The 22,814-nt window shown below is 35.2% G+C and overlaps 2 protein-coding genes and 2 pseudogenes across 5 annotated transcripts; 3 read left to right on the top strand and 1 right to left on the bottom strand.

Annotated features, from left to right (window-relative positions):
- Positions 1-2,131, top strand: part of LOC105141973 (dnaJ homolog subfamily B member 13-like) — a 9,053-nt pseudogene extending 6,922 nt beyond the window's left edge.
- Positions 1-5,730, top strand: part of LOC105141974 (dnaJ homolog subfamily B member 1-like) — a 16,893-nt pseudogene extending 11,163 nt beyond the window's left edge.
- On the top strand, positions 917-2,131 carry LOC105141972 (dnaJ homolog subfamily B member 13-like). Its single transcript, XM_011049400.1, has 2 exons — positions 917-1,247; positions 1,496-2,131. Exons 1-2 carry the CDS (start codon positions 976-978, stop codon positions 1,932-1,934), a joined length of 711 nt encoding a protein of 236 aa, XP_011047702.1. The 5' UTR covers positions 917-975; the 3' UTR covers positions 1,935-2,131.
- A 2,272-nt stretch (positions 5,731-8,002) lies between the features above and the next one.
- LOC105141971 (uncharacterized) lies at positions 8,003-21,302 on the bottom strand. 4 transcript variants are annotated; one of them, XM_011049396.1, is made up of 19 exons: positions 20,483-21,302; positions 19,532-19,996; positions 18,781-18,876; positions 17,905-17,990; positions 17,245-17,673; positions 17,083-17,172; positions 16,835-16,999; positions 16,527-16,749; positions 16,251-16,351; positions 15,185-15,271; positions 14,951-15,103; positions 14,704-14,859; positions 13,567-13,776; positions 12,784-13,467; positions 12,143-12,703; positions 11,275-11,901; positions 10,794-10,898; positions 9,701-9,964; positions 8,003-9,016 (listed from the first exon to the last, which is right to left on the bottom strand). In XM_011049396.1, exons 1-19 carry the CDS (start codon positions 20,613-20,615, stop codon positions 8,216-8,218), a joined length of 5,436 nt encoding a protein of 1,811 aa, XP_011047698.1. In that variant the 5' UTR covers positions 20,616-21,302; the 3' UTR covers positions 8,003-8,215. The 4 variants fall into 4 exon arrangements, with proteins under 4 accessions (XP_011047698.1, XP_011047700.1, XP_011047699.1 ...); XM_011049398.1 differs by lacking the exon at positions 18,781-18,876; XM_011049397.1 differs by lacking the exon at positions 18,781-18,876 and having other exon boundaries at positions 19,523-19,996.
- Between the last annotated feature and the right edge of the window lie 1,512 nt (positions 21,303-22,814).

Below are 22,814 nucleotides of genomic sequence, written 5' to 3' on the forward strand. Positions count from 1 at the left end.
CCCTTCCAAGAGCTGCCGTCGGCCTCCCTCATTGAATCTTTCATTTCTCCCTTAGCTCTTTCCTTAATCCTTAAGAATCCAAATATTATAATTTAACCCCATTTCAATTTTTTATTCCAATTAACTCCTAAAATTAACCTTCCTCTTCTTTATTTATTTATTATTATTATCACGGAACATTTTCATGCGTTATTGTTATTATTACAGATGTTTATATACAGTGTTATTAAAGTTTTTTTAACATGATCAATAAGCTATACAATATGATTAATATAAAAGAAAATCAAAAATTCAAAAAAATGAATTCAAAAGACAAATCAAATTAAATTTGATAAATCAAGACACAATTATGTATTTATACCATACTCGGTCTATGTCATGGGTCAATTCAACGACTCTGCTCGGTCTCCGTTATCTTATTTGTTATTGACTCTAAGTGACAGGCAAACGAGGCATTCACACGGACCTATCTTTTTCAACGTTTTCGTCCACATCACAGGGCCAACAATTATCAATGAGAGACAAGCAAATGAACAATTTATTATATCCAAGCCATCAACTCTGTTATTATTATTGGGTAATATGTACGAGAGAATATTCTAAATCATTAAAGATTACTGCAAAAATCATTAATTATATCAGAGTTTCACTAATAAGAACAAAGACGAGTCTGAAATTTACCAACTTAATTTTTTAATTAAATAAATTAATTGAAGAAAAGAAGGTAAGTGTTGTAGTTTGTGTCTCCTAAGCAAATCGTTTTCAAAGACTTCCACCCAGTCCAGCAACTTAAGCTTTAAGCATGTTCTGCCTAGCCAATCAGGCAATCACCGTACGTCCTTCAATTTCTCCACCACTTTAAAGCATGAGAGGTACGCAGGACAATTACTTTTCCTTTTCCTTTAAGAGAAGTTGCGTTACACTGAGCTAGAACGGTTCTCTTTGCCTTTCTTTCATCCACCTTCTATCAACGAGATGACTAGTCAGAGTAGGGCAACAGCTGGTGATATCTATGCTCAATTTTTCGGGTCTAATAGCCCAAATCAAAACAGGAGAGGAACGGGGATGTCCAGTAACATAAATGGCGATGATAATGATATCTTTAGATCCTTTGAACAAAGCTTCGTGGTTAGTGCTCCTGGAAAAGATCCTGCAGTTAAGCACACCCTGCCTTGTAGTCTTGAAGAGCTTTATCAAGGGGCTACCAAGAGGGTAAAAATAACTAGAGAAGTAGCTGATCGAAGTGGGTAAGTGTCCTAAACAGCAACTAGTCCTGCTTTATGGTCAACTAGTCTTGTTTTATGGTCAACTGCCATTCTGTAGTTTTGATCAAGAATGTTGACTCTGATCACTGGTCCTGGACTTGATATGCTTTCCTGTTGTCAAAGATTTGTGTGAGATAGTTATTTTTCATCATTTTACCGTCTTCTGAAAGGTCTGGAGCTTTGTTAATGGTGTTTCTTGTGCTCTTTATTTTTTGTGGGATGGAGCGCAGCTTGACCAGGAAAATGGAGGAGATTCTAACCATTGACACAAAGCCTGGTTGGAAGAAAGGCACGAAGATCACTTTCGAAGAGAAAGGGAACAAAAGACCAAATGTAACACCTGCTGATGTTGTCTTCATTGTTGATGAAAAACCCCACTCTGAGTTTACTCGTGATGGAAATGACTTGATCGTCACTCGAAGGATTTCTGTAACCGAAGCCTTTACAGGCTACACTGTCCGTATTATTACCTTAGATGGCAGGAATTTAACCCTTCCGATCAATGATGTGATCCATCCCAACTATCAGAAGTTCGTCCCGAATGAAGGGATGCCGATCCTCGGCGACCCAACAAAGAGAGGGATTTTGAAAATCAAGTTTGACATCAGGTTCCCAACAAGGGTTAATGCAGAGCAGAAGGCAGGAATCAGGAGACTCTTTGGTCCTTGAGATCTCTATGTCAGCACGTGAGACATCTCCTATGGGAAGGAAGCCTTTGGAATGGTATCCTCTTGCTGCACTTTGTGTTTGTGTTTGTGTGTGTCTGTGTGAAGTATGGCATCTTTCTGAGATGTTTTAATGCAGGGTTTGACCATCTTCTTAATAATGTTCTTAATGAAAACTGGTTTCCCTTGATTGTTGTTGAATCTTTCCTTTCTTGACAGTAAGAGGTACAATTTGAAAGAGCATTTACTTCATTTAATTTCTCATATTATGATAAAATCTTGCGCCGATGGATGACAATCAAATATATATAATTTATATTATTTTTTTATGATATTGAACATCTGAGTTGATCAAAAAGTAGTTGGTGGATTAAAAGGACTTTTTTTGTTAAAAGATTAACAAAGAAGATTGAAGAGCTTTTCGACGATCACAATGATGGCTGAATCAAAGTAGAGATTTTTTGGTGTACGTGTTATTGCAAACATAGAGATTTTGAGGTTCACAACGTAACTTTGGTGTTCCTCAGTTGCTTACAATTTCCCAAAAGTAAAACTCCGGTTTAATAATATATCTCACCTTTTAATCTTGAAATTTCCTTTATGTCGTCCTTTTACTTCTTCTTTTTTCCATTCTTAATACTATGAATACATTATAGTTTGGTCCCTTTGTAAAATGTTTTTTGCCAGCTGATGGCATTATCTATTGAAATTTAGACCATATCAAAGAAAAAATAATTAAAAAAATCTTTCTGCTCTTGAATTACAATTATTAAACTCTGTTTGATCTAATGGATCGATCAAGATGATCGAACCTCAGGTTTAATTTTAAAAAATAATTAATTTAAAATGACTTGAACAACTTAAAAAATAAATTGGTTTGATTTAACAAAAAACTTTGTTTTAAATTCATCAAGTTAACATGCTCAATCCATTACTTAGCCCTAAACAAAGCTGAATTTAGTAACTTAGCCCTACATACAACAAAAGATAATCAAGTCGATTCAAGGGTATTGACCCAAACATAAGCAAAAGGAACAAACTAGAGAAAGATTAAAAGTATAAGGATGGATTTAACAGCAACACAAGGCGAGGTACAATAAAGAATAGAGGTGCAAATTTAGCATTAACCCATATCCTAAACACCACAAACCCCCAAATATTACTACTCTATCTCCGCCATCATCACAATACCGTAAATTAACAGAACAAAAGCGAGCGAGCAAAGCACCCCAGGATTTTTGTGAAGTAGAAAAACCAAGATAAGCAAAGTGAAGAAGAGAAAGAGAGGAGGAGGAGGAGGAGGCAGCAGCAACGCAATGGGAGTGGATTACTACAAGATATTGCAAGTTGATAAGACCGCAAAAGATGATGATTTGAAGAAAGCTTATAGGAAATTAGCCATGAAATGGCATCCTGATAAGAACCCAAAAAACAAAAAAGAAGCTGAGGCTCAGTTCAAGCAAATCTCTGAAGCCTATGATGTATGTACCTACCCTTGATGCCAATTGCTTTATGATTAGATTTTGTGATCTGGGTTTGTTTTAAAATTTTATAACCTTGCTGAAATTTGTGGTCTTCGATTGCTTTATTTCTTGTTTAGATGTGTGCTTGTATGACATTATATATTCTGTGATCTGGGTTTTTGTTAAATTTGATAATCGTACTGAAATTTGTGGATTTTGATTATTTTGGTTAATGTTTAGAAAAATGAAAAAAAAATGTCTTTTGTTGGGTTTTTGTGATTTTTTTCCCTGTATCGGGTTCTCACCTTAGCCTGTTGTTTCAGGATTATATGTGTATTGTAAGTCATAACTTCAAAGTTTCAATCTTTAATGGCATTAATCATCATAAAACCTTGTGGGTTGTGTGTTTTGGATCTGTAGACTACCCAATTAGAAGCAATGCTGAGGGTGCATAATTTTACTGAAAATTGCGGAATTTGATTGTTTTTGTTCATCTTTAGATAAAACAGTTTGCATCTTTACTGTGATCTCGTGCTTAAACTTCTGGGATTGAAGTTCTGTTGTGTTTATTAGAGTTACCAAGAGGAATTAACTGTTTCTTGTAAAATAATAAGTCCAGAGTTTGAGTCTATAAAGGCACAAGGAATTCTCCGTAATGCAGTTCTAGACTGGTCAAAATCGAAATTTGCAGTAAAGATATATTGTTTGATTATTTTTGTATTGAAACTTAATGTTTTATCATGCAGGTTCTTAGTGATCCACAGAAAAGAGCAGTATATGACCAATATGGTGAAGAGGGTTTAAAGGGTCAAGTACCACCACCCGGTGCTGGTGGTGCTGGTCCTGGTCCTGGTGGAGCTTCATTTTTTTCTGCTGGAGATGGGCCCACATCATTTAGTTTCAATCCTCGAAATGCTGATGACATTTTTGCTGAATTTTTCGGGTTTTCAAGTCCATTTGGTGGGATGGGAGGTGGCAGTGGAGGCATGAGAGGGACGAGGTTCCCAGGTGGGATGTTTGGTGATGATATCTTTGGTTCTTTTGGTGAAGGAGGTGGAGGGTCAATGCATCAAAGTGCTCCTAGAAAAGCTCCTCCAATTGAGAATAAGCTGCGTTGTAGCCTTGAAGAGCTTTACAAGGGAGCTAGCAGGAGAATGAAGATATCTAGGGAGACTTTTGATGTTAGTGGGTGAGTATTAAGAATTGCCTTTTATGTTAATTACCTTTCTCCTTGGTTTGTATCTGAAATATGGTTCCTTTTAGTTTGGATTTCTCTAAGGGATTTCTGTTTTTTTTTTTTTAAATCAAATTGAGCATCAACTTCCCATTTTGTTTTCAACATTTCATTGCCTAATGGGATTTATTTGGTAGATTAAAGAATCAAGAGCATTTTTTTTTCTGAGATATCACTTTCTTCTTATGCGTTTAGCGTAATCAATGTTCTTTTAATGTTTCCAGAGATCTGTGGGATTGGTTGGCAGATCATTTTGCAATCTAGTGAAAGCCTTTAAAGCTTTTTCAATGATGTTTTTTGTTCAGAGCTCTACTTGCTACTTGCTAGTTCATTTCACTGAACTTTTAGCTTTCTTCTTTTGCAGCAAGCTTGTGCCAGTGGAGGAGATTCTAACCATTGACATAAAGCCAGGTTGGAAGAAAGGCACTAAGATCACCTTCCCTGAGAAAGGGAATGAACAGCATCATATTATACCAGCAGATCTAGTCTTCATTATTGATGAAAAACCCCACCCCATGTTCAGTCGAGATGGTAACGACTTGATCCTCTCACAGAAGATATCTTTATCTGAAGCCCTCACAGGTTACACTGTCCATCTCACAACCTTAGATGGAAGGAATTTGACTATTCCCATCAACACCGTGATTCATCCAAACTATGAGGAGGTTGTTCCAAAGGAAGGGATGCCAATCCCAAAAGACCCCACAAAGAGAGGGAATTTGAGAATCAAGTTCAGCATCAAGTTTCCAACAAGGCTAACTTCAGAGCAGAAGGCAGGAATCAAATCTTTCATGGGACCTTGAGATCAATGTTAGAATGCGATGCCCCTTCACAGAAATGGAACGCTTTTTGTGAATAGGCATTTTAGGAATTACGGAACAGAATTTAGCATTTGGATTGGATTGGCTTTTCTTGATACATAACTTTTTATTTATGGTGTCAGCTTTTGATAGTTTCTATTTTGGTAAATTCTATAATCCCTTCCCCTTACCCTGTAATGCTTTTCTTTTTCCGCGTAATAAGTGTTTCTTTCATGGCAGAACTTCCACTGAATTCTGCAAAACACTTGGTGCATTATATAATTCAGCTCCGTTAGCTGGAAAGTGGTTTCGGTTTTCTTATAAAATAAATTTTTGGAAGGTAAATTATTTTTTATGTTTAATAGTGTAGTCTAAAATAAGTTTAAAAAATATTTTTTAATATTTATTTATATAATAAAAAATGATTTTAAAAATAAATTGTTAATATTTTTTTAAAAAAAAACTTATTAAAATAAAGATAAATAAATTTTATAAATTAAAAAGTTAAATGAAAATGAAATTTTAAAAAAATATATAAATTATTTTAAATAAATAAATAGTATTTAAAATAATAGAGATCAAATCTAATAGACGAAAAAGTTGAAAAATATAGAAATTAAAAAAAAATTATAATTTTATAAATTATTTCAAATAAAATAAATAACATTCAAACTAATAAAGATTAATATGTTAGATAAAGAATCTCAATTAAAAAAATAATAAAAGAAAAAAAATAATATTTATAAAAATAACAATCAAAGTTAACATAAAAATTAAATTAAATTTTAAAGGATGATATTGAAAATTAAATTTTAAAGGATGATATTGAAGGAAAAAAAAAAGATTCAAGATAAAATATATAATAATTAAAAATTTTAAGATCAAACTTGATATAATTAACAAATAAGATGATATTTTTAAATTTTTCACAACTTTTAGAATGTTTTTTCCACCCAAAATGAAAGGAAAATATTTTTATAGAAATTAAGTCAAATTTTCTTTTAACTAAAAAGTATTTTTCATAAATCAATTTTTCTAATAATAAAAAATTAAAAAAAAATCATTTTTAAAAAATCATTTTTTATAAAAACAAATGAGGCATAAATAGTTTAGTCATAGTTTTGAAATTCAACCTAATTCAACAACTCGACTAGATCTAAGGTTGGAATCAAGTCAAGTTTAAGAAAAAATATGAAAAGTCAAAACTTGGAATGACTTGGCTGAACAACTTATTCAAAAATCAAGTTTAACCCATTAATTTTTATTTTTTAATTTTATTAAAATGATATTATTTTAATTTTAAAAAAAAATTAAAATTAATTTGAATAATATAGCAATCCAGTCAAAACCCGAAAACGCTGTTTGAATAATGTAGCAATCCAGTCAAAACCCGAAAACGCTGCCTTAAAAGTCTCCTCCGTTATGGAATGGAGGTGGTACCACTGCATGAATTTCTTCATCTCACCCTGTCTGCAGATCCTCCATGAAACGCTTGTCTACAAAATCCTTTTGAGCATAACTAATATTTGCGTGCGTGCATAATGTAACATCTCCCATTGTGTTTATGGCGATTTCTTAGTAGGATTCGGTATTGTTTTTTAAGTATTTTTTATTTAAAAATATATTAAAATAATAATTTATTATTTTTAACATCTAAAAATAATTCAAAATCATAAAAAAAATGTTAATTTAAAATAATAAAAAAATTCAAATTTATAAAAAAAAACCACTACATTGCCACGTAAGCAAACACCCCGTTGACATTCCAATTATCCTTTACCTTCAAAAGCCTTTCCAAAATACCAACACGATCATTAACCGGCACAGAGAAGAGATGTATTTCCCAGATGATTGAAAACACTGATATATATATATATTGCTACTAAGAAACCTGTTAAGCTTGGTTTGGAGAAACCTCGAGAACAAATTCATCGAATATGGATTATTTTTTCTTCAATGAACATCAAGAATCTTAAAAAAGGTTGTTTTTACTTTGTTTTTCAATTTATTAACTAGGGTTTTTTTTCCTTTCGTTTTTAATTCCTTGTGTTTTTGTTTTTTTTTTTTCTGTTAATATATGTAATGTGTGCTGATATTGTTCATGGTGTTAAGGATAAGAGCTTGAGTGTTAAGATACCAACCAAGGATAAGTTTCATGTGGTGAAGACGTTGATTTAAATTCTAGACTTTATTGGTTAACCTGTCTTTTTTATTATTGTATCTTAGTTGCTTTTGGAATTTGGAAACTTTGTTATTTTTGTAATGAATTGATCTGGATGGTCTCAATGTGCATCCATGTATGTTTTTCAGCTTTGCTGACCTGGTGTAGAGTTTGAGGTTACCATTGCGCAGATTGAACGAGTCTGTTCTTGGATTTTATATGATTATTGCAATTAAGTTTTGTTTTAAGAACAGTTTTAGTTTGGTACATTGAATTTAAATTTTCTATTTTTAATTGTTTTGCTGAAGGAACTATTCAATAAATCTTGAAATCTCGATATGTTATATTGATTTTTTGTTTATCATGATGGCAATGTTAAGGTTGTCTTGAACTTTGATAGCTAAAGGTCTAAACTTGGAGGAAAATTTCTGACCAAAGAACAAATCATTGATATTTTGAATTCCAGTACAGTGATGGTGCTCTGAGCTATGAACAGTTACTGCTTCCTCTATAATTACATTAACTTCAATTACAGTGTGTGCAGCAGATTTCAGTAAAGAATACAAATCAAGGAATTGACTATTTCTCCTGCATCAGCAATATTATACACTTTTAAGGTTATTTCTCCTAGTCACTGAAATCTGAAGATGAAGATTCGGTACCATCTTGGGCCCCATTTTGTCCTCCATCCCTGATTCCATCCTCATCGGAGTCCCTGTTGATGTACTCCTCAACATCCAAGTCCCCAAGTTCATCTTCATCTTCATTCATGGCATCATCATCATCATCTTCTTCATTGCTATCAATATTATAATCACTCCCCTCCAGCAGGTCATCAGACTTGCCATTAAAACCACCTGCATAGTCATCCACTACCTGGTCATCATATGCATCTCCTGATGCAGGAATATTTTCATTTTCATCATTATACTCGGATCTTTCAGAACTGCTGGCATTTTCAGCATCCTCCGTGTGGAACCTTGTTTCATCACCATTCCGGACATGCCTTCCCATGTGTCTTGTCGACTGTTTATACAGAGTTTCTTTGGGGATCTTTCTCTCAGGAATGATCTCAGCCGCTTTCTTGACTGCTTTTTGCCTACTTCTAATGCTGCGACGTCCACTTTTACATCCTCCACGGCCACGAGGTCGTCCCGTCCATGACAATACCTTCTCTAATCTGTCACTACTTCTGGAAGCACTTCTCTTGCTGGATTCAGATCTGGAACCAATAATCCTTGTTTGTGATCTCCCACCACGAGGGCGACGTCGACCCCTGCCCCGGATCCCTTGTTCACGGCCCAACCCAGCTAACCCAATCCCTACATCAACCCAATCATCTTCCTGAAGTAACCCAGCTTGATGCGGGATTTCAGTGGTTTCATTATCTGGGGTGTTCTTCATGACAGCATACTTGGATGGCAGCTTCTAAAAAATAGTTAAGAAAAAGAGTCAGGAATATAATACTAGTGAACTTGGAATTTTCAAATGAGAGATTTACGTTCTGGGCCAGCATAGGTGTAAAAGTTCATTGCAGAAGAACACCTTCCCAAAATCCAGTAGTTCCAACTTAAACACCCTCTATAGGCTAAAGTGAAATGTCATAATTACCACTTTCCTCTAAGCTTTTTACAACAAGGGATAATTAATAGTGGTTCTCTGCCCATCATTTTTGTGCCTTATTTTACATCTGAAACCAATTAACTATGTTGCTTCAAGAGAATTTAAGGTTGTATTTGGCTAGTGTTCCGGGACAGAAGGACAGATACAGAAGGGATAGAAACATGTTTGATTGAGGGGACAGAGACAATATCCCATACATGGTTTCTTCTATGTCAAGACAGTTACCAAAAGCTTTCTAAAAGCTTCAAACCTACATCCCTTGCTTTTAGTATTAGTGTTCCTAATCTCAGGTTTCTTTCTACTTCAAGATACACATTTAATGACTAAGAGACAACTCGTTGGAAGCATGACTTCATAACATCAGTCTATAGCTAAAAAAGGCATAAGCTCTTCTTTCTTTCTTTTTCTCAAATGACAAACTAATGAAACATGCAAATGGTTTTTATCATCTCATCAAGCACAAAACTTCTGAAATGGCGGGCTACTCACAATAAAGTTCCCAGCACTCCTGTCCTTCTGGGACTCCAGTTTCTGATGCAGCATGTATGAGATGGATGCATCAAATTCAATGACCCTTAGAGCTACAGCAGCTGTTGTTTGTGGTAACCATGGAAGAACAGGAGCAGCTCCTGCATTGAAAGAATCATGAGCAGCACATCCAGATTGGTCAGATGAGCTCAAAAGTTCACTGCTGGTTTCATAGTTCGAGGACAAATAATCCCTCTTCATGCCAACCTCCAACAGTATCAGAATCTGAGGAAGAGAAATGTAAATTTGCATCTCAATATGTTCTCCAAATTAATTTTAACGAGACTAGAAAAGGAAAAGGAAGCAATTAGGTCAGTATAGCATTTTGTCAAAAAAAGACAAATGGTAAAAGTACAAAATCACCAAGTGAATGTAGTGTTGTAGCATTACATGTTAACGGAAGTAGATTAGAAATACTCTAAATGCAATAAACAGTGATTTCAATTAACTTCCACTCAACATGTGAACAGATAATGAATCAAAATTCAAATTTCACCCTCATTTTGATGTTACATACTGGGCTTATCCAACAAATTGATACCAATATTACAGTCCCTGGAAGCATGAAATAAATTTCAAATCTTGCACCTGTCCAGATAATGCAATTTACCTTTTCACGCTATTCATGATGCATTCCATGGACCCAATCATGCACACACTAAGATTTAGCAAGATGGCAATATAACCAATCCATCAACGGTATTCTGGAAGTGAAAATTAAAGAGCATATAGTTATAAGTAAGTAGGCATTTATTTTTGCTGTGAATATTTCTGGACTATCATTATCATTGCTATTAAATCTGCCGCCATGAATGAGTGTTAAACTCATCATTTGACACCAAAATTTTCTGTATAAACAGGGAGGGGGGGTGTTCCTCTATTGTCTATAGGCCAGTTGCACTTATTTCAACATGAAAACATAATCATCGTCATAGGATGCAAGGATCATCTCAAATGCTAAGCAGTAGCTCCAATATCCTTGCTTCATGTCTTCATAATCCAAGTAGACAGGAGAACACAAAAATTCATGCCACAAACAAGGCCAAACATAAACCTGAAGTAGGTCGTCAACACATGATGAGGACTGCAGCTTCATACCCCAAGATTTCCGGTAGCCATTGGTCCAAACAGGTTGGAGAGCTTCTGGCAGAACCGAAACCTGCCAACCCAAAGCAGACAAAATTTAAGAAAGCAATAATAAAGAGGTGACATACTCATAGTTTTAAATTGCAGGTTTTAGTCATAGTTTTAAATTGCGGGTTTTGATCACAATAGTGGTTGCGGTCAAGGATCACCAATAACAGTACTATAACACTGAATAACTATAACTATTACGAGGTGCTCCAGTTCTGTAAATAATGGCTGTTATTTAAAACTGTGGATTCTCTTGCCACACTTCAAGCCATTATATTGATATGTGGCAAGGAGGATATGTCTAATTCAAACCATAGCATTGAGGGCACTTGCCAGCCATTATATTGATATGTGGCAAGGAGGATATGTCTAATGCAAACCATAGCATTGAGAGCACTTGCCTCTATCAAAGCTAGTAGCGATTTTAACAATCTGATCCTTGGTGGAAAAGATAAGCTACACAAAGCACTGTCTGGGTCCATCTTTAGCTTCCTTTCACAATGAGCCACATGTTCAGAAAAATTCAAGCCAGTCTGAGAGGCGTGCGTGTTGTGGCAAGAAGGACAATGGTTGTCTTCAAAAAAGTAAGTGTCATGGCAGTAATCACAAACACCAAGCAGTTGCGTGCATCTTTTCTTCTCATACTTCATGGCACACAAGACTGAAGACTTGAAGCATTCTTTCCACATCCACTTCTCAAAATCTTGAAATCTCTTCAAGGCATGATTTTTTTCAATTTCATTCCTTCCAAGCTCAATTGTGAAAGATGTTGAGGTCTCAGACATATCTGAATCTGGAACACACACAATGCTGCGTGGACTATCCATACCAGTGCCAGATTTAGGGCCAGCAGCCATTTCAACAGCTTCAGCTTTGATTGGATCTTTGCTTTGTCCTTCTGTGTTAGCACGTAGCATTCTCATCCTGATAGTTTCCTTGAAAGGCACCTCAATCTTTTGCAGCATTGCATGCAAATGGGATTCCCTAACCCCACGTACATCCAAAGATGACAGCAGAGTATCAAAACCCTGCATGAATATCATAAAAATGATGTAAACAAACATAAGAAAAATGAAGAATGCATTTGTAGGCAGAGAACTTGTAGAGCACTAGCCATTGTTTCATGGTGAAAAAAGTTTAAAATGAACTTGAACAGGAAACTTATATGTTCCACATGCATGGTAAAATCAACACCATGCATACGTGTGCACAAGTGGTCTGACTTGTACATAGAGACTCTGAAGCATATGGGCTCAAAGAGTAAAATACCTCTTCATAATCAATAAGCCTCCAGCGACCATCATGTAACTCAACGAAGATCCTGCCACAGCCAGGATCATTGCGGGAAGCAGATGTGGTGAAACGCCAGTATCGATTATGCCTGCGATCCTGACCAAGGGGCAATGATCTATATACATACATCTCTTCTGCCCTGTGACCAATAACAGATTTTAACTGTGAACGTGATTTTTCAGCAATATGTACTGCTTGCTGATATGGCAGATTATCTGGACCGGCAGATAAATCTTGCATTTGCATGTTTCCTTCAAATGGCATATTATTTAGATAATTCATGTCACTCTGCTGGTCACTTAACAGTTCTTGCTGAACAGATGCATTCGCAGGCATCCCGTTACTTCTGTCATCGACACTTACCATTGGGGTTTGTCTACCCTCTGTGGCAGAAATTGTTTGGTTAGGTTCCATCTTGTTCCCTGTAAATGATGAATATTGTGTCCTCATGACAAACTCTTCCTTCATACGACGTTTATCAAGTTGTGCTTCTGCCCACATTTGCTTCTTTAGAGCATTTGCTGCTTCTAAGCGTTCCTGAACAAGTCTCATCTGCGATAAGAGACAAGCACATAGCATTTTTTTAAGATTTCATTAGAAACAAAAGGAAATTATACCTCAAGAGCAACACGGATGGAGTTTCCTTCAGTTGCCACACCAATCAATGCAACAAGCGCATTAAGACGCTCCTCAACACTCAGATCAGAGTATTCCCCTTCTACAAGTCCTTGAACCCATGGCTCACCCAGGTTGTTTTCATCAATATCTACATCTTGATCAGGAATGGTGTGGATTTCAGCAACATCTACAGATTCATCTATTGAAGAACCAGCACCCTTTAACTCGTTAGTGCCTTCAGAATGTAAGGAAGTCAAACCTGCTCTGACTTTCTCAAGGCGGACTTGTGGAGTTTTGAGACCACCACTCTCATTTCCATTCCCCAATACTGTTTTCCCATTAAATTCATTAGTTTCAGGAGAATCATGAGCCACTTTCTTAGAATTCAATCCAGTACCTAAATCATCAATCTCATGATCCTCTGCCACATCACTTTCAGAATCTTCATCTCTTTCAGCATCATCAGCATCTTCTCCGTCTACAATACCACTTTTAAATGTCCTAATTCTTTCTCTGGCAGCAGAAAGTATTGTCTCAGTATCAGCTGGGTCCTTCCTGTATGCAGGACGTATACAATATGTTGAAGGAGCCGTCCTCTCAAAAAGTTTAGAATCCCTTGACAAAGCAGCAGCAATTGACGCTTCAGGTGTCTTGCTTGTTGTAAGATCCCTCAACCCAGATTTCTTACCAAACATTAAAAAAAAAAAAAGAGGAAAGTGAATAGACAAGGCAACTTTATGCAATGTAGGGAAGAATACAAAGAGTTGCCACTATAAAAGTACCTGAATCTTGTCTGCTACTTCTAATATGGTCAAACCCTTGCTCCCCTCAAGAGAGAGAACATGAAATGCTGCAAATTTAACAGTACCAGGAGTTAAGCGATGCCTAGATCTGCGTGGATCAGAAAATCCCCTTTCTTGCATAATGGAAACAGCATTTTCAACGGCTGCTCCATTCCGTAAATTAGTAATTACATCTTCACCATCATTACCCTGAATTTTAATGACAAAGGAAAAAAAAAACTATGAGGAAAACCAAAGTGAAAAAAAAAAATAGCAATAGGAATGAGAAGTGTAAGCCCTGAAATGCATGCAATATCTCTAAGTATTATTGTAAGAAATTTTCTGCACAATTATTAGACATGTTTTTTTCTTTTTTATTTTGACAACATGTGACTTCAGGAAAGCAGAATATAGAACTTCTTAACAATCCGAATCATTATGAGATTGTGTTCCTCCAAGCTTCCTAATTAGATAAATTGAAATTCCTCAAGCTTGGCCTAAAAACTGGAACTCATTGGACAGGCAACCATGCCACCATGCACGTGCAGCATAAAAAATCAATAGCACAAGCTACATTATTTTTACATTTATCAGACAATTCTCATGTCAATCAAAAGTCACAGCACATATCAAACTATCAGATGCCAGATCCCCTGTGGTCAAGCAAATATATTTGACCAACAAGTCAAACAACAGAAGTAGAGCTAACCAACCACTAACTGGAGAGAATTTTAAAACAAAACAGAAATGAAAATAAGATCGAGTACCAGTATGTATGCCCCCATATTGAAAAATAGAAACCTTAAGGACCAATGGAACAAACAATAGGATACATCAGTTTCACAATATAACAAATACTGAAGCACAAGTAATCCTTAGTATAAGCTGCTTGGTAAATAAGTCACCCTACATGGACTACAGCATTCTAGACAACAAAAAATCTGATATATGTTGTACAAAACTATGATAAGTAATCGTCTTTAGAGTAAAGCAACAATCAAACTTGGAAAACAGTCCAAGCTTTCATAGCTTGCATAACCCATCAGCAACGAATAACAAAACCTGGAACATGAGCAACTATAGGAGAACAGTTACTGCCAAAAAAATAAAAGATGACCCAAAGAAAAAGGCAACCACCTCATTATCATCTCGGAGATATGCCTGATCAACATTCCTTTTCTTCAGCTGTGGCCCAAAACCTGCAGAAAGACCGAGTTGCCGCAATATTTCAGGCCAAGTTAATGGATTTAAGTGTCGCTGCCAGCTACGTAAATCAAAACCCCATGCATACGCCTGACATAGAAGCCCAAAATAGTTTAGGATGGAAACAAGGAACATAAGTGAGATCACATTGCCACTGCAACAGGCAACAAAGAAGACCTACCCCTTCGACAATCTGAGGATGACCACCACCAGGATTAGCTGCACCGTTTTGATTTGGCCCCAGCCCAGTTGCAGGTGTCCTAGCAACATCTTCAATGTCTTTAATGATGGATTTTAATAGGGCAACATGTACTTCACTCAATAGCCTTGGATCCTGAAAGTACAAGGAGCAGGAAACACATCTGAATTCCACAAAAAGTAAGATAACCCTACATCATATGCCACGGATACTTACATAATCATGAAAAGCTTGGACAAACTCATCCAAAGTGAATGGCCATATCCCAAGAACATCCGCAAATGTGATTAGGAACCTCCAAACCTATAAATTTACAGTTTACTTCAAAAGCTTAAAAAAAAGATATGCCTATGCATTAGGAATTCTAAATCTTGTGGAATGCTAGGAATTCTAAATCTTGTGGAATGATGCATTTCCTGCCAAGAAATAAACTCCTGTCCAAAATAAATGAACATGTACTCTATAGTAGAATTTATTGAAAAAAGTGGCACGGATATTCTAGGTTAAAAAAGGAAAGCATAGCAGTAACACCCACAAGAAACAATGAAATCAAGGTTCAACTATATATAGAAGAGGTGAGATTTTCAGTTCAAAAGATGGGCTCTGTATTGAGGGAGATGAAATAAACAATGTATTGATAATAAGATTTAAAAAAAAAAGATATTAACATATAATGAAAACTCATTCTATCTCCTTTTTTTTAATTCATTAACACCACCCATCACAAATTTATTTACTAAGGCATTAATAAATCAAATGGCATTTTCAAAACAATTAATTGAAAACCCATCGTACCCCATTAATCATAAATGATTGACAGATATGCAGGAGAAATAAAATGTGGCAAAAAAATAATTATTGTGCCTCCTTGAACCAAAATACAATGACATAGGGAAACAATGAAAGAGAAAATCATGCTTATCCTCAAAGAAGCAGCAAAAAAACTCATGGAAAGAAAATGATTCCTGTGCCTACTTGAACCAAAATATAAATGACAGGAAGAGGATCAATATCTGAAACAAAAGCATAACACGAGATTAAAATATGCCTCAAGGAAAAGCTGAAGTTTCTGATTTCCTTCTGTTCCCTATAAAGCAGCCAGCACATTCCATAATGGAAAATATGAGATGAGATTATGCATCATGAACACACAAAAGTGTATAAAGAAGATTTGTGATCTTGTACTGAAGAAAGTCTTTCGTTGCATTCCAGTCTCAACTATTCCCATCTTTCCAAGATAAGCAGAGTGGAACAAAAACTAGGAAAAACTACAGAAACTCACCATAAGAAGATTTCCTACATTCTCCTCAGAATCATTCCAAGGTTGAATAAGAAAAGGCCTCTTTAATAACACAGATTTGGGAGGGAACTCAGTCAGCTTATCTGAAAAGCAATATAAAAAGTTCAGCTGCAAGTGGAATGAAAATTGACCGACAATAAATCAAAACAAATGCATGTGCCTTTTGATATATATATATATATATATATCCAAGGCTCTGAATCAATATTTTGAATGAGAATAGCCAATGTATGTTTGATTAAATCCAACATTACCAACCTCGAAATAAATCTAGATTTTGCAAAGTTTCAAAGTCCAGAGGAATAATCGAAGGCAATCCCTTGCTGGAGGCAGCCATCTCCATGAGTTCCAAGCGTTCATCATCAATGAGCTCCATTGACTCTTTTGCCATCCTCCGTGCAATTGCCCTCTCGGTAGCAGCTTTTTGCCTTGCTGCCTCCCTTTCTCTACGCAATTCTTCTTTTTGTCTCATTTTCTCAACCTGGGTGCATAAATGAACAAAAGTGACAATTTTTCCTCACAGGCAAACATAACAGGACAGTCTTAAATAGGGTTTTTGAACCTACTCTGATAGACTCCTTCTGCAAGAACTTTTCCCTGCGCTCCAGTTCACGCTTTTGCTCCCTCTGGTATCTCTCCGCCTCTCGCTGCTTTTCACGCAATAACCTCTCTTCTTCCTTCCGCCTCTCACGGTCATGCTTTTCCATTTCTTTCCTCATTTGCTCCTCTCTCTGAATGTACAATACAAGTTACATAACACTATCAGTATGAAATTACAGATTTTAAAAAGGAAACTCTTGTATGAGACCCGGACCTTTCGCCTTAGAATATCTTGCTTTTCAAGCTCTTTTCGAATCCTTTTTTCATGGGCTTCAACTTCGCGTGCTATTCTTGCCTCCTCACTCTGAAAAAAGTCAATAAAGTGCATTGTTTACCAGTCTACAGTTCAAAACTTATGAAATGCTTCGCTTAATACCTTGCGTTTCCTCTGCATTCGCAAAGCATCCTCATCATGGGTTACTCTCCTGTCAGATGACATATAAGGATTGTCCAATGCAGTAACCAGGTGAGCATCAGATTGTGCATCCATACCAATATTTGTAAAGGAGCATTTTTGTATTACAGTTTCGTACTCTCCTGTAGTAGATGGCAAGAGATGGCCCTGCCTGCTTTCTTGAGGCATAAGACTTAGACTGGGAACTTGATTTGATAAACCATATCCAGAGGACACTTGTTCGTTTGCATGCATGAATGGTAGGGTGGCAGATATTGATTCAGTCTTCACATCATGAACATCAGCAGGTGAGCCATACTGGCATGAAGGGGCAGCTCTTTCATATGCCTCCGCTCTAACAGTTGGCTGCTGTGGAAGGAATTGGTATTCATGCAGAGTCCTTGTAGTACTCTGAAAAATGAAACAGAAGAACATATTTATTGCCCATCAAAATTCAGGGGCCTAAAGGGGACAATATATAAATTCCACAATTCACCTAAAGTAAATGAGATTACCAACAGATAAACATCAAAATAAAACAAACCAAGTCATGAAAAGTATTGCAAAAGCCAGGGAATAAAAAACAATAATGGGAAAAAACTAGTTTTAATTTTCAGCAAGTAAAAGGATGGGCATCTTCACCTTGATGGTTTTTACATCAGGAAGCTCATATAGGTTGGCCTCAAAAATCCTTGCAGACTGTTTCTGCTGCCCTGTTGTTGCTGATCCTAGAACCATATAAAAAGCTCATCAGATGCTCAAACCTAGTATTCTCAGAAATACCATCAAATAGGGGCGCACATAAAGCAGCAAAAAACCACAGCAGGTAACTTCACGTTTGAGCTAGCATGATTAATGTTCATTGTAAAAAAAAAAGAAGAAAGGTCAAAGCTGGATGCACAAAAGAGGTGAACTTATCACTTAACTAACATTTCACATACTATATATCCCAAAAAGCTGGCATGACCTACATTTCTGAAAGTGTTCACTCTAGATAGTTGATCCCTAAATCATAGAAATTACATCTCTTACTCATAAGTCCAGGAAATTAAACAAGCTTGTGACTAGAAGTATGCATGACATCAACTCAGAACAAAAATCTGCTGCAGGTAGCAAAACATTGTTCTTTGAGAAGTCTTCCCTCATTTCATGGAAACAACTCTACAAGTCCTAGCTAAAGCAATGAAAAATGTCACCTTAACCACCTACATTCTCTCAATAAGAACCCAATAAATATTTTCTCCATTGCCCTTCCCAAGGTGACCACATATTGGAACAGGTAAAAGAAAGATGTAGGGGAACAACTGAGGGAAGTTTGGATCATCAAGCTATTCTCTGTGCCCATGGGCTATAACACTTTGATTTTGAGCTTGTGCAGTACATATGCATTCTTTTCTGTCTTTTTTATTATTATTATTTTCATTTTCAGATTGCAAAAGACATGTTTTTTTCTTCTTTTTTTTTTTCATATCAAATGCCTTCAACTCACAACTAGGCACTAAAAAGTTTCACAAGAACCTTTCATTCTCCAATCAATGACACCATAAAAAGGTACCAACTCTGGAATTCCTCTACTATCTTGTGAGAAAATCATTGACCAGGGACTAGCCAAATCTGTGGAAGATGGAAGACTATAGCCTAAACAAAGGTTTCAAAGTTAAATTTACCAAAGCATGCCGATCTCAGCATACCCTTGTTTATTCAAAATTTTATAGAAAAGATCTGTCTAAGTTTCGGCAACATCACTTCTGCCACTAATAGACACATTCCAGGCATGAAGTGCATTAAAAAATAAATAAACCCAACATACCGAACCAGTGAAAGAAACCAAAAAAAAAAATTAAAATCAGGGGCTTGTGGAATTGTCTGTTGGCCTTTTAATTAAAAAAAAAAAACCCAATATTTTTTATACAACCACTTCCACCATCATCTCTAATGAACACTTCTAGCAAATTAAGATTTCATGCATTCATACTCCAAAAATCACAACCATTTCTAATATGTTCTATTATACTGATAATTTCTTCAGGGCCAATATATCTCACAAATAATCATAATTTGATTAGAGTTATCTAATAGGCTCAAATTCAATAATCACATATAATGTGCAAACCAAAAATACTAATCCAAGGAAAACAATCTACAATGTTGTTGATTAAAGCACAGTCAGGTGATTTGATAAATTTCTTGTATGGCTTCTAATTTCAACATGTGATCATAGAATAAAAAGGTGCAGAATGCAGACAACAAAACTCAAAACCAATAGTACCTATAGGTGCACCAAATGCATCCGGTGGCAGAGGGTCAAACTCCATCCCAAGAATCGGACCATCCTCTCTCAGAGGCTCCCCCAACTGTGCTTCCACAAATGCTATCGCTCTAAGCTCCACAATAGACTGCTGTGGCTCATAATACCTCTTCATTGCTTGCACATCAGCACTAGTTCTTGGAACAGCCACCCCAGTGGGCCTTCCAACTGCTTGCCGTGGATCCACACCGAGAACAAATGGACTTGACCCTGACCCGTGTTCACTTCCCACCTCAGCCACCACTCCCATTTCCCCTCCACCTGGCATCCCTGCTGGTGATGGTGACTCCTTACGTGGGCGCTTCACTGAAGGTGCCTTCCTGTCCTTCAAACGCCTATGGCAGAACCACATCTGCAACTGCCGGTCAGACAGTCCTAATTGCACTGAAAGCTCAGCCCTTACTGCTTCTGATGGGTATGCATCCACTAATAAGAAAACAACATATTTACACCAAACCAGCAACAAAATTAATAATAAAAAAACAAATATTAAGAATAATAACAACACACCATTACTATATATAAACAAATTCTGCAAAAATAACAAAGCAAATTAGGTACAAAACTTGGCATTTCACAAACAAGCTTTACATTTCAGCTTCCAAAATCAAAACAAACCACCAAAAATAGTTAAAGAAAACAATTTTGTACAAAATCATAATAAATAAATTAAAGAAAGCAAACCCAATCTGCACAAATGAACAAAAGAAAACATAAATTTAGTCTAAAAAAGCAGAACGAATGAAACAAATAACACAATCCCCATTGAAAAGCTCGACATTTTACAAACGACAACAACATTTTAGCTTCCAAACAATCATAATTTCTCCGAAAAAACAGTTAAAATCACAAATTTACAACAAAACCATGAACAAAAAAAATGCAAAAGCTCAGAACTTGAAACAAACAAACCTGAATAAGTTTTCTCCAAAATCTCAAGCTGGGAAGCAGATTTCATTTTCCTCTTAGACTTACTTTCTCCTTCTCCTGTTGTCTTCTTCTTCGCTTCCACCTCCACACCACCACCACCAGCAGCTTCCTCCATTAGTCAAGATCACCAAAAAGCTTCCAACTTTAACAGAAATACCAACTTTTAAAACAAACCCACTTCAGAAATCAATGAATAGATCCAGACCCACCATTTAAACTTAACGAAATCCCAAAAAATAAAACTTGACAGATTGATTCATGGATAAAGCTTCAAGCTTTCTCTCTCTAAGAGAAGAATTTTTAGGTAAAGTCTCTCTCTCCAGGAGAAGAATCAATGGTGGTGATGATGTTTGTGTTTGTGGTGAGTGTTGTGATTTTGATGTGAGGGTAAGATTTAGATTTGATGAGAGAATAAAAGAACAATTAATAATAAAGATTAATAATAAAGATCGTTGTTTTTTGTGTTGTTGAAAATGATGATAAAGTAGTAACAAAAAATAATGGTGAGAAGATTGTTTTAAGGTTTGATTTAATGATTGAACAAGTGATACTATTGTTGTGTTTCTCTCTCTAATTGCTTCTTTCATATTGTCTTTTCTTAAATCTTTTTATTTGATTTTGAGGTGATAATAATAATAAAATTTGGTATTTGTCAGATGATACTGAACTAGAGACTACTTTTTGATTTTTTGAAATCCAAGAAAAGGAGAGATTGGAATTGTTTTAGATTGATTCACAAATTGAGGGCTTTTTGTTGGATTGTGCGTCTGAGAGGGAGGAAGGGAGGTGAAGTTTTTATCTCTTTCTCTCTCTCTTCCTTTTGTTTTCCAAGTTTTATACTTCTATTAATGGGTGGTAAAGTAATGTTTAGTTCCTGTAGTCTTGAAATGTTTCAATTCAGTACTCACGAGTTACCTTTTCAGTGTCAACTCCATGGTTTTTGGAAAGGTTTTTGTTTTGATATTGTTTTTGTTTTATTTTTATTTCTTTAAAATCGTATTTATTTTAATTGATTTTTTAAACAATGAAATTAAGAAATTTTATTTAATTTTAACACTTAAATTCTCGTTTTTAAAACTAGCATCAACTAAACTCACAAGTAAATCAATTAAATCAAGTTTATTAGCCGTGTGCTTATAATATATATCATCCTTCCCCAATTATCATTTTATTATCCACATCAATTTTTAGATGTGATAATCTCAACTTATCCTCCAACTTAATTAATTTTAATAAATCTTAAGCATCATCAATGTTGTCCTGGTATTATGTCAATTAATTCAACCAACAAGGTTGTTGGCCATATTTAAAATATTTTGAGCCCGGGCAAGCTAACTTATATTTTTAAAAAATTTAATTTTTTTTATGAAAAATTAAATTTTTTATATGTTTTGATAGATTGATTTCAAAAATAATTTCTAAAAGTAAAAAATATTATTTTGATATATTTCAGTATTAAAAGTATTTTAAAAAATAATTACAATCACAATCACATTCTAAAACAATAAGCTCATGCATTTGTTGAGCCCAACTTTATATTATTTATCAATTTATGAATTTTTATATTATTTAATTTTATCTAATTCTAGGATATTCATTCCATTTTAAATCACCTATATCTATCTAATTTCTAATCTCACCTTTTCAGCCTGAATCTATAGCTCTTAAATTCATTATCGCTACCAAGATGGCCAAAGTCATCCCTCATTTGAAGTTTATTGTTAACTACTAATATAATAACAAAACAATTAAGGATAAATCTATTTTTTTAGGTTTAAAAAATAAATTGCTAATTCTCATTCGTATATAAACCAAAAAAAAATGTATCTTGTTTATGATTTCTGACAATAGAAATGAAAAATTATATTCCATAAATGATGCCAAATAATCTCTTACGGGTTCCAAATAGCTAATCGCGGGATGCTTTTTTCTTCTTTTTTTTTCAATCTTTTCCTTTACATTTTATAACATTCTCCTCTCAAAATCTCATACATGAGATAATATTAAATCTTCGACAACCTAAACATTATTAAAAAAAAAAAAAAAATCAACAACGAGATAGCTACCATTTGCTAACAACAACAAATGACCATCACATAATATTTTTTATGCTCGTATGGTGATAATGTAAAGACTAAATAAAAAATCTATAAAATCTAAGAAGGGTTGGAATATAGTTTTACTTTCTCTATTTATAGAAATGGGTGGTGTTTTGGCTTTTCCATGAGTGTTTAAAAATATAGTTACGGTTGTTTTTTAAAATATTTTTTACTCAAAAAAATATGTTAATAATATTTTTTTTATTTTAAAAGAA

This window comes from Populus euphratica, unplaced genomic scaffold, assembly GCF_000495115.2.
Source record: "Populus euphratica unplaced genomic scaffold, PopEup_1.0 scaffold197.1, whole genome shotgun sequence".
In the NCBI taxonomy this organism is placed as follows: Eukaryota; Viridiplantae; Streptophyta; class Magnoliopsida; order Malpighiales; family Salicaceae; genus Populus; species Populus euphratica.

Excerpts from the sequence above, each read along its gene's own strand:
- LOC105141972 (XM_011049400.1), top strand. The coding sequence starts at position 976 with ATGACTAGTCAGAGTAGGGCAACAGCTGGTGATATCTATGCTCAATTT. Across the intron at positions 1,248-1,495 it reads GAAGTAGCTGATCGAAGTGG|CTTGACCAGGAAAATGGAGG; the intron begins GTAAGTGTCCTA and ends GATGGAGCGCAG.
- LOC105141971 (XM_011049396.1), bottom strand. The coding sequence starts at position 20,615 with ATGGAGGAAGCTGCTGGTGGTGGTGGTGTGGAGGTGGAAGCGAAGAAG. Across the intron at positions 17,173-17,244 it reads GAATGCAGAGGAAACGCAAG|AGTGAGGAGGCAAGAATAGC; the intron begins GTATTAAGCGAA and ends GACTTTTTTCAG. Across the intron at positions 10,899-11,274 it reads CGCTACTAGCTTTGATAGAG|GTTTCGGTTCTGCCAGAAGC; the intron begins GCAAGTGCTCTC and ends TTGGGTTGGCAG.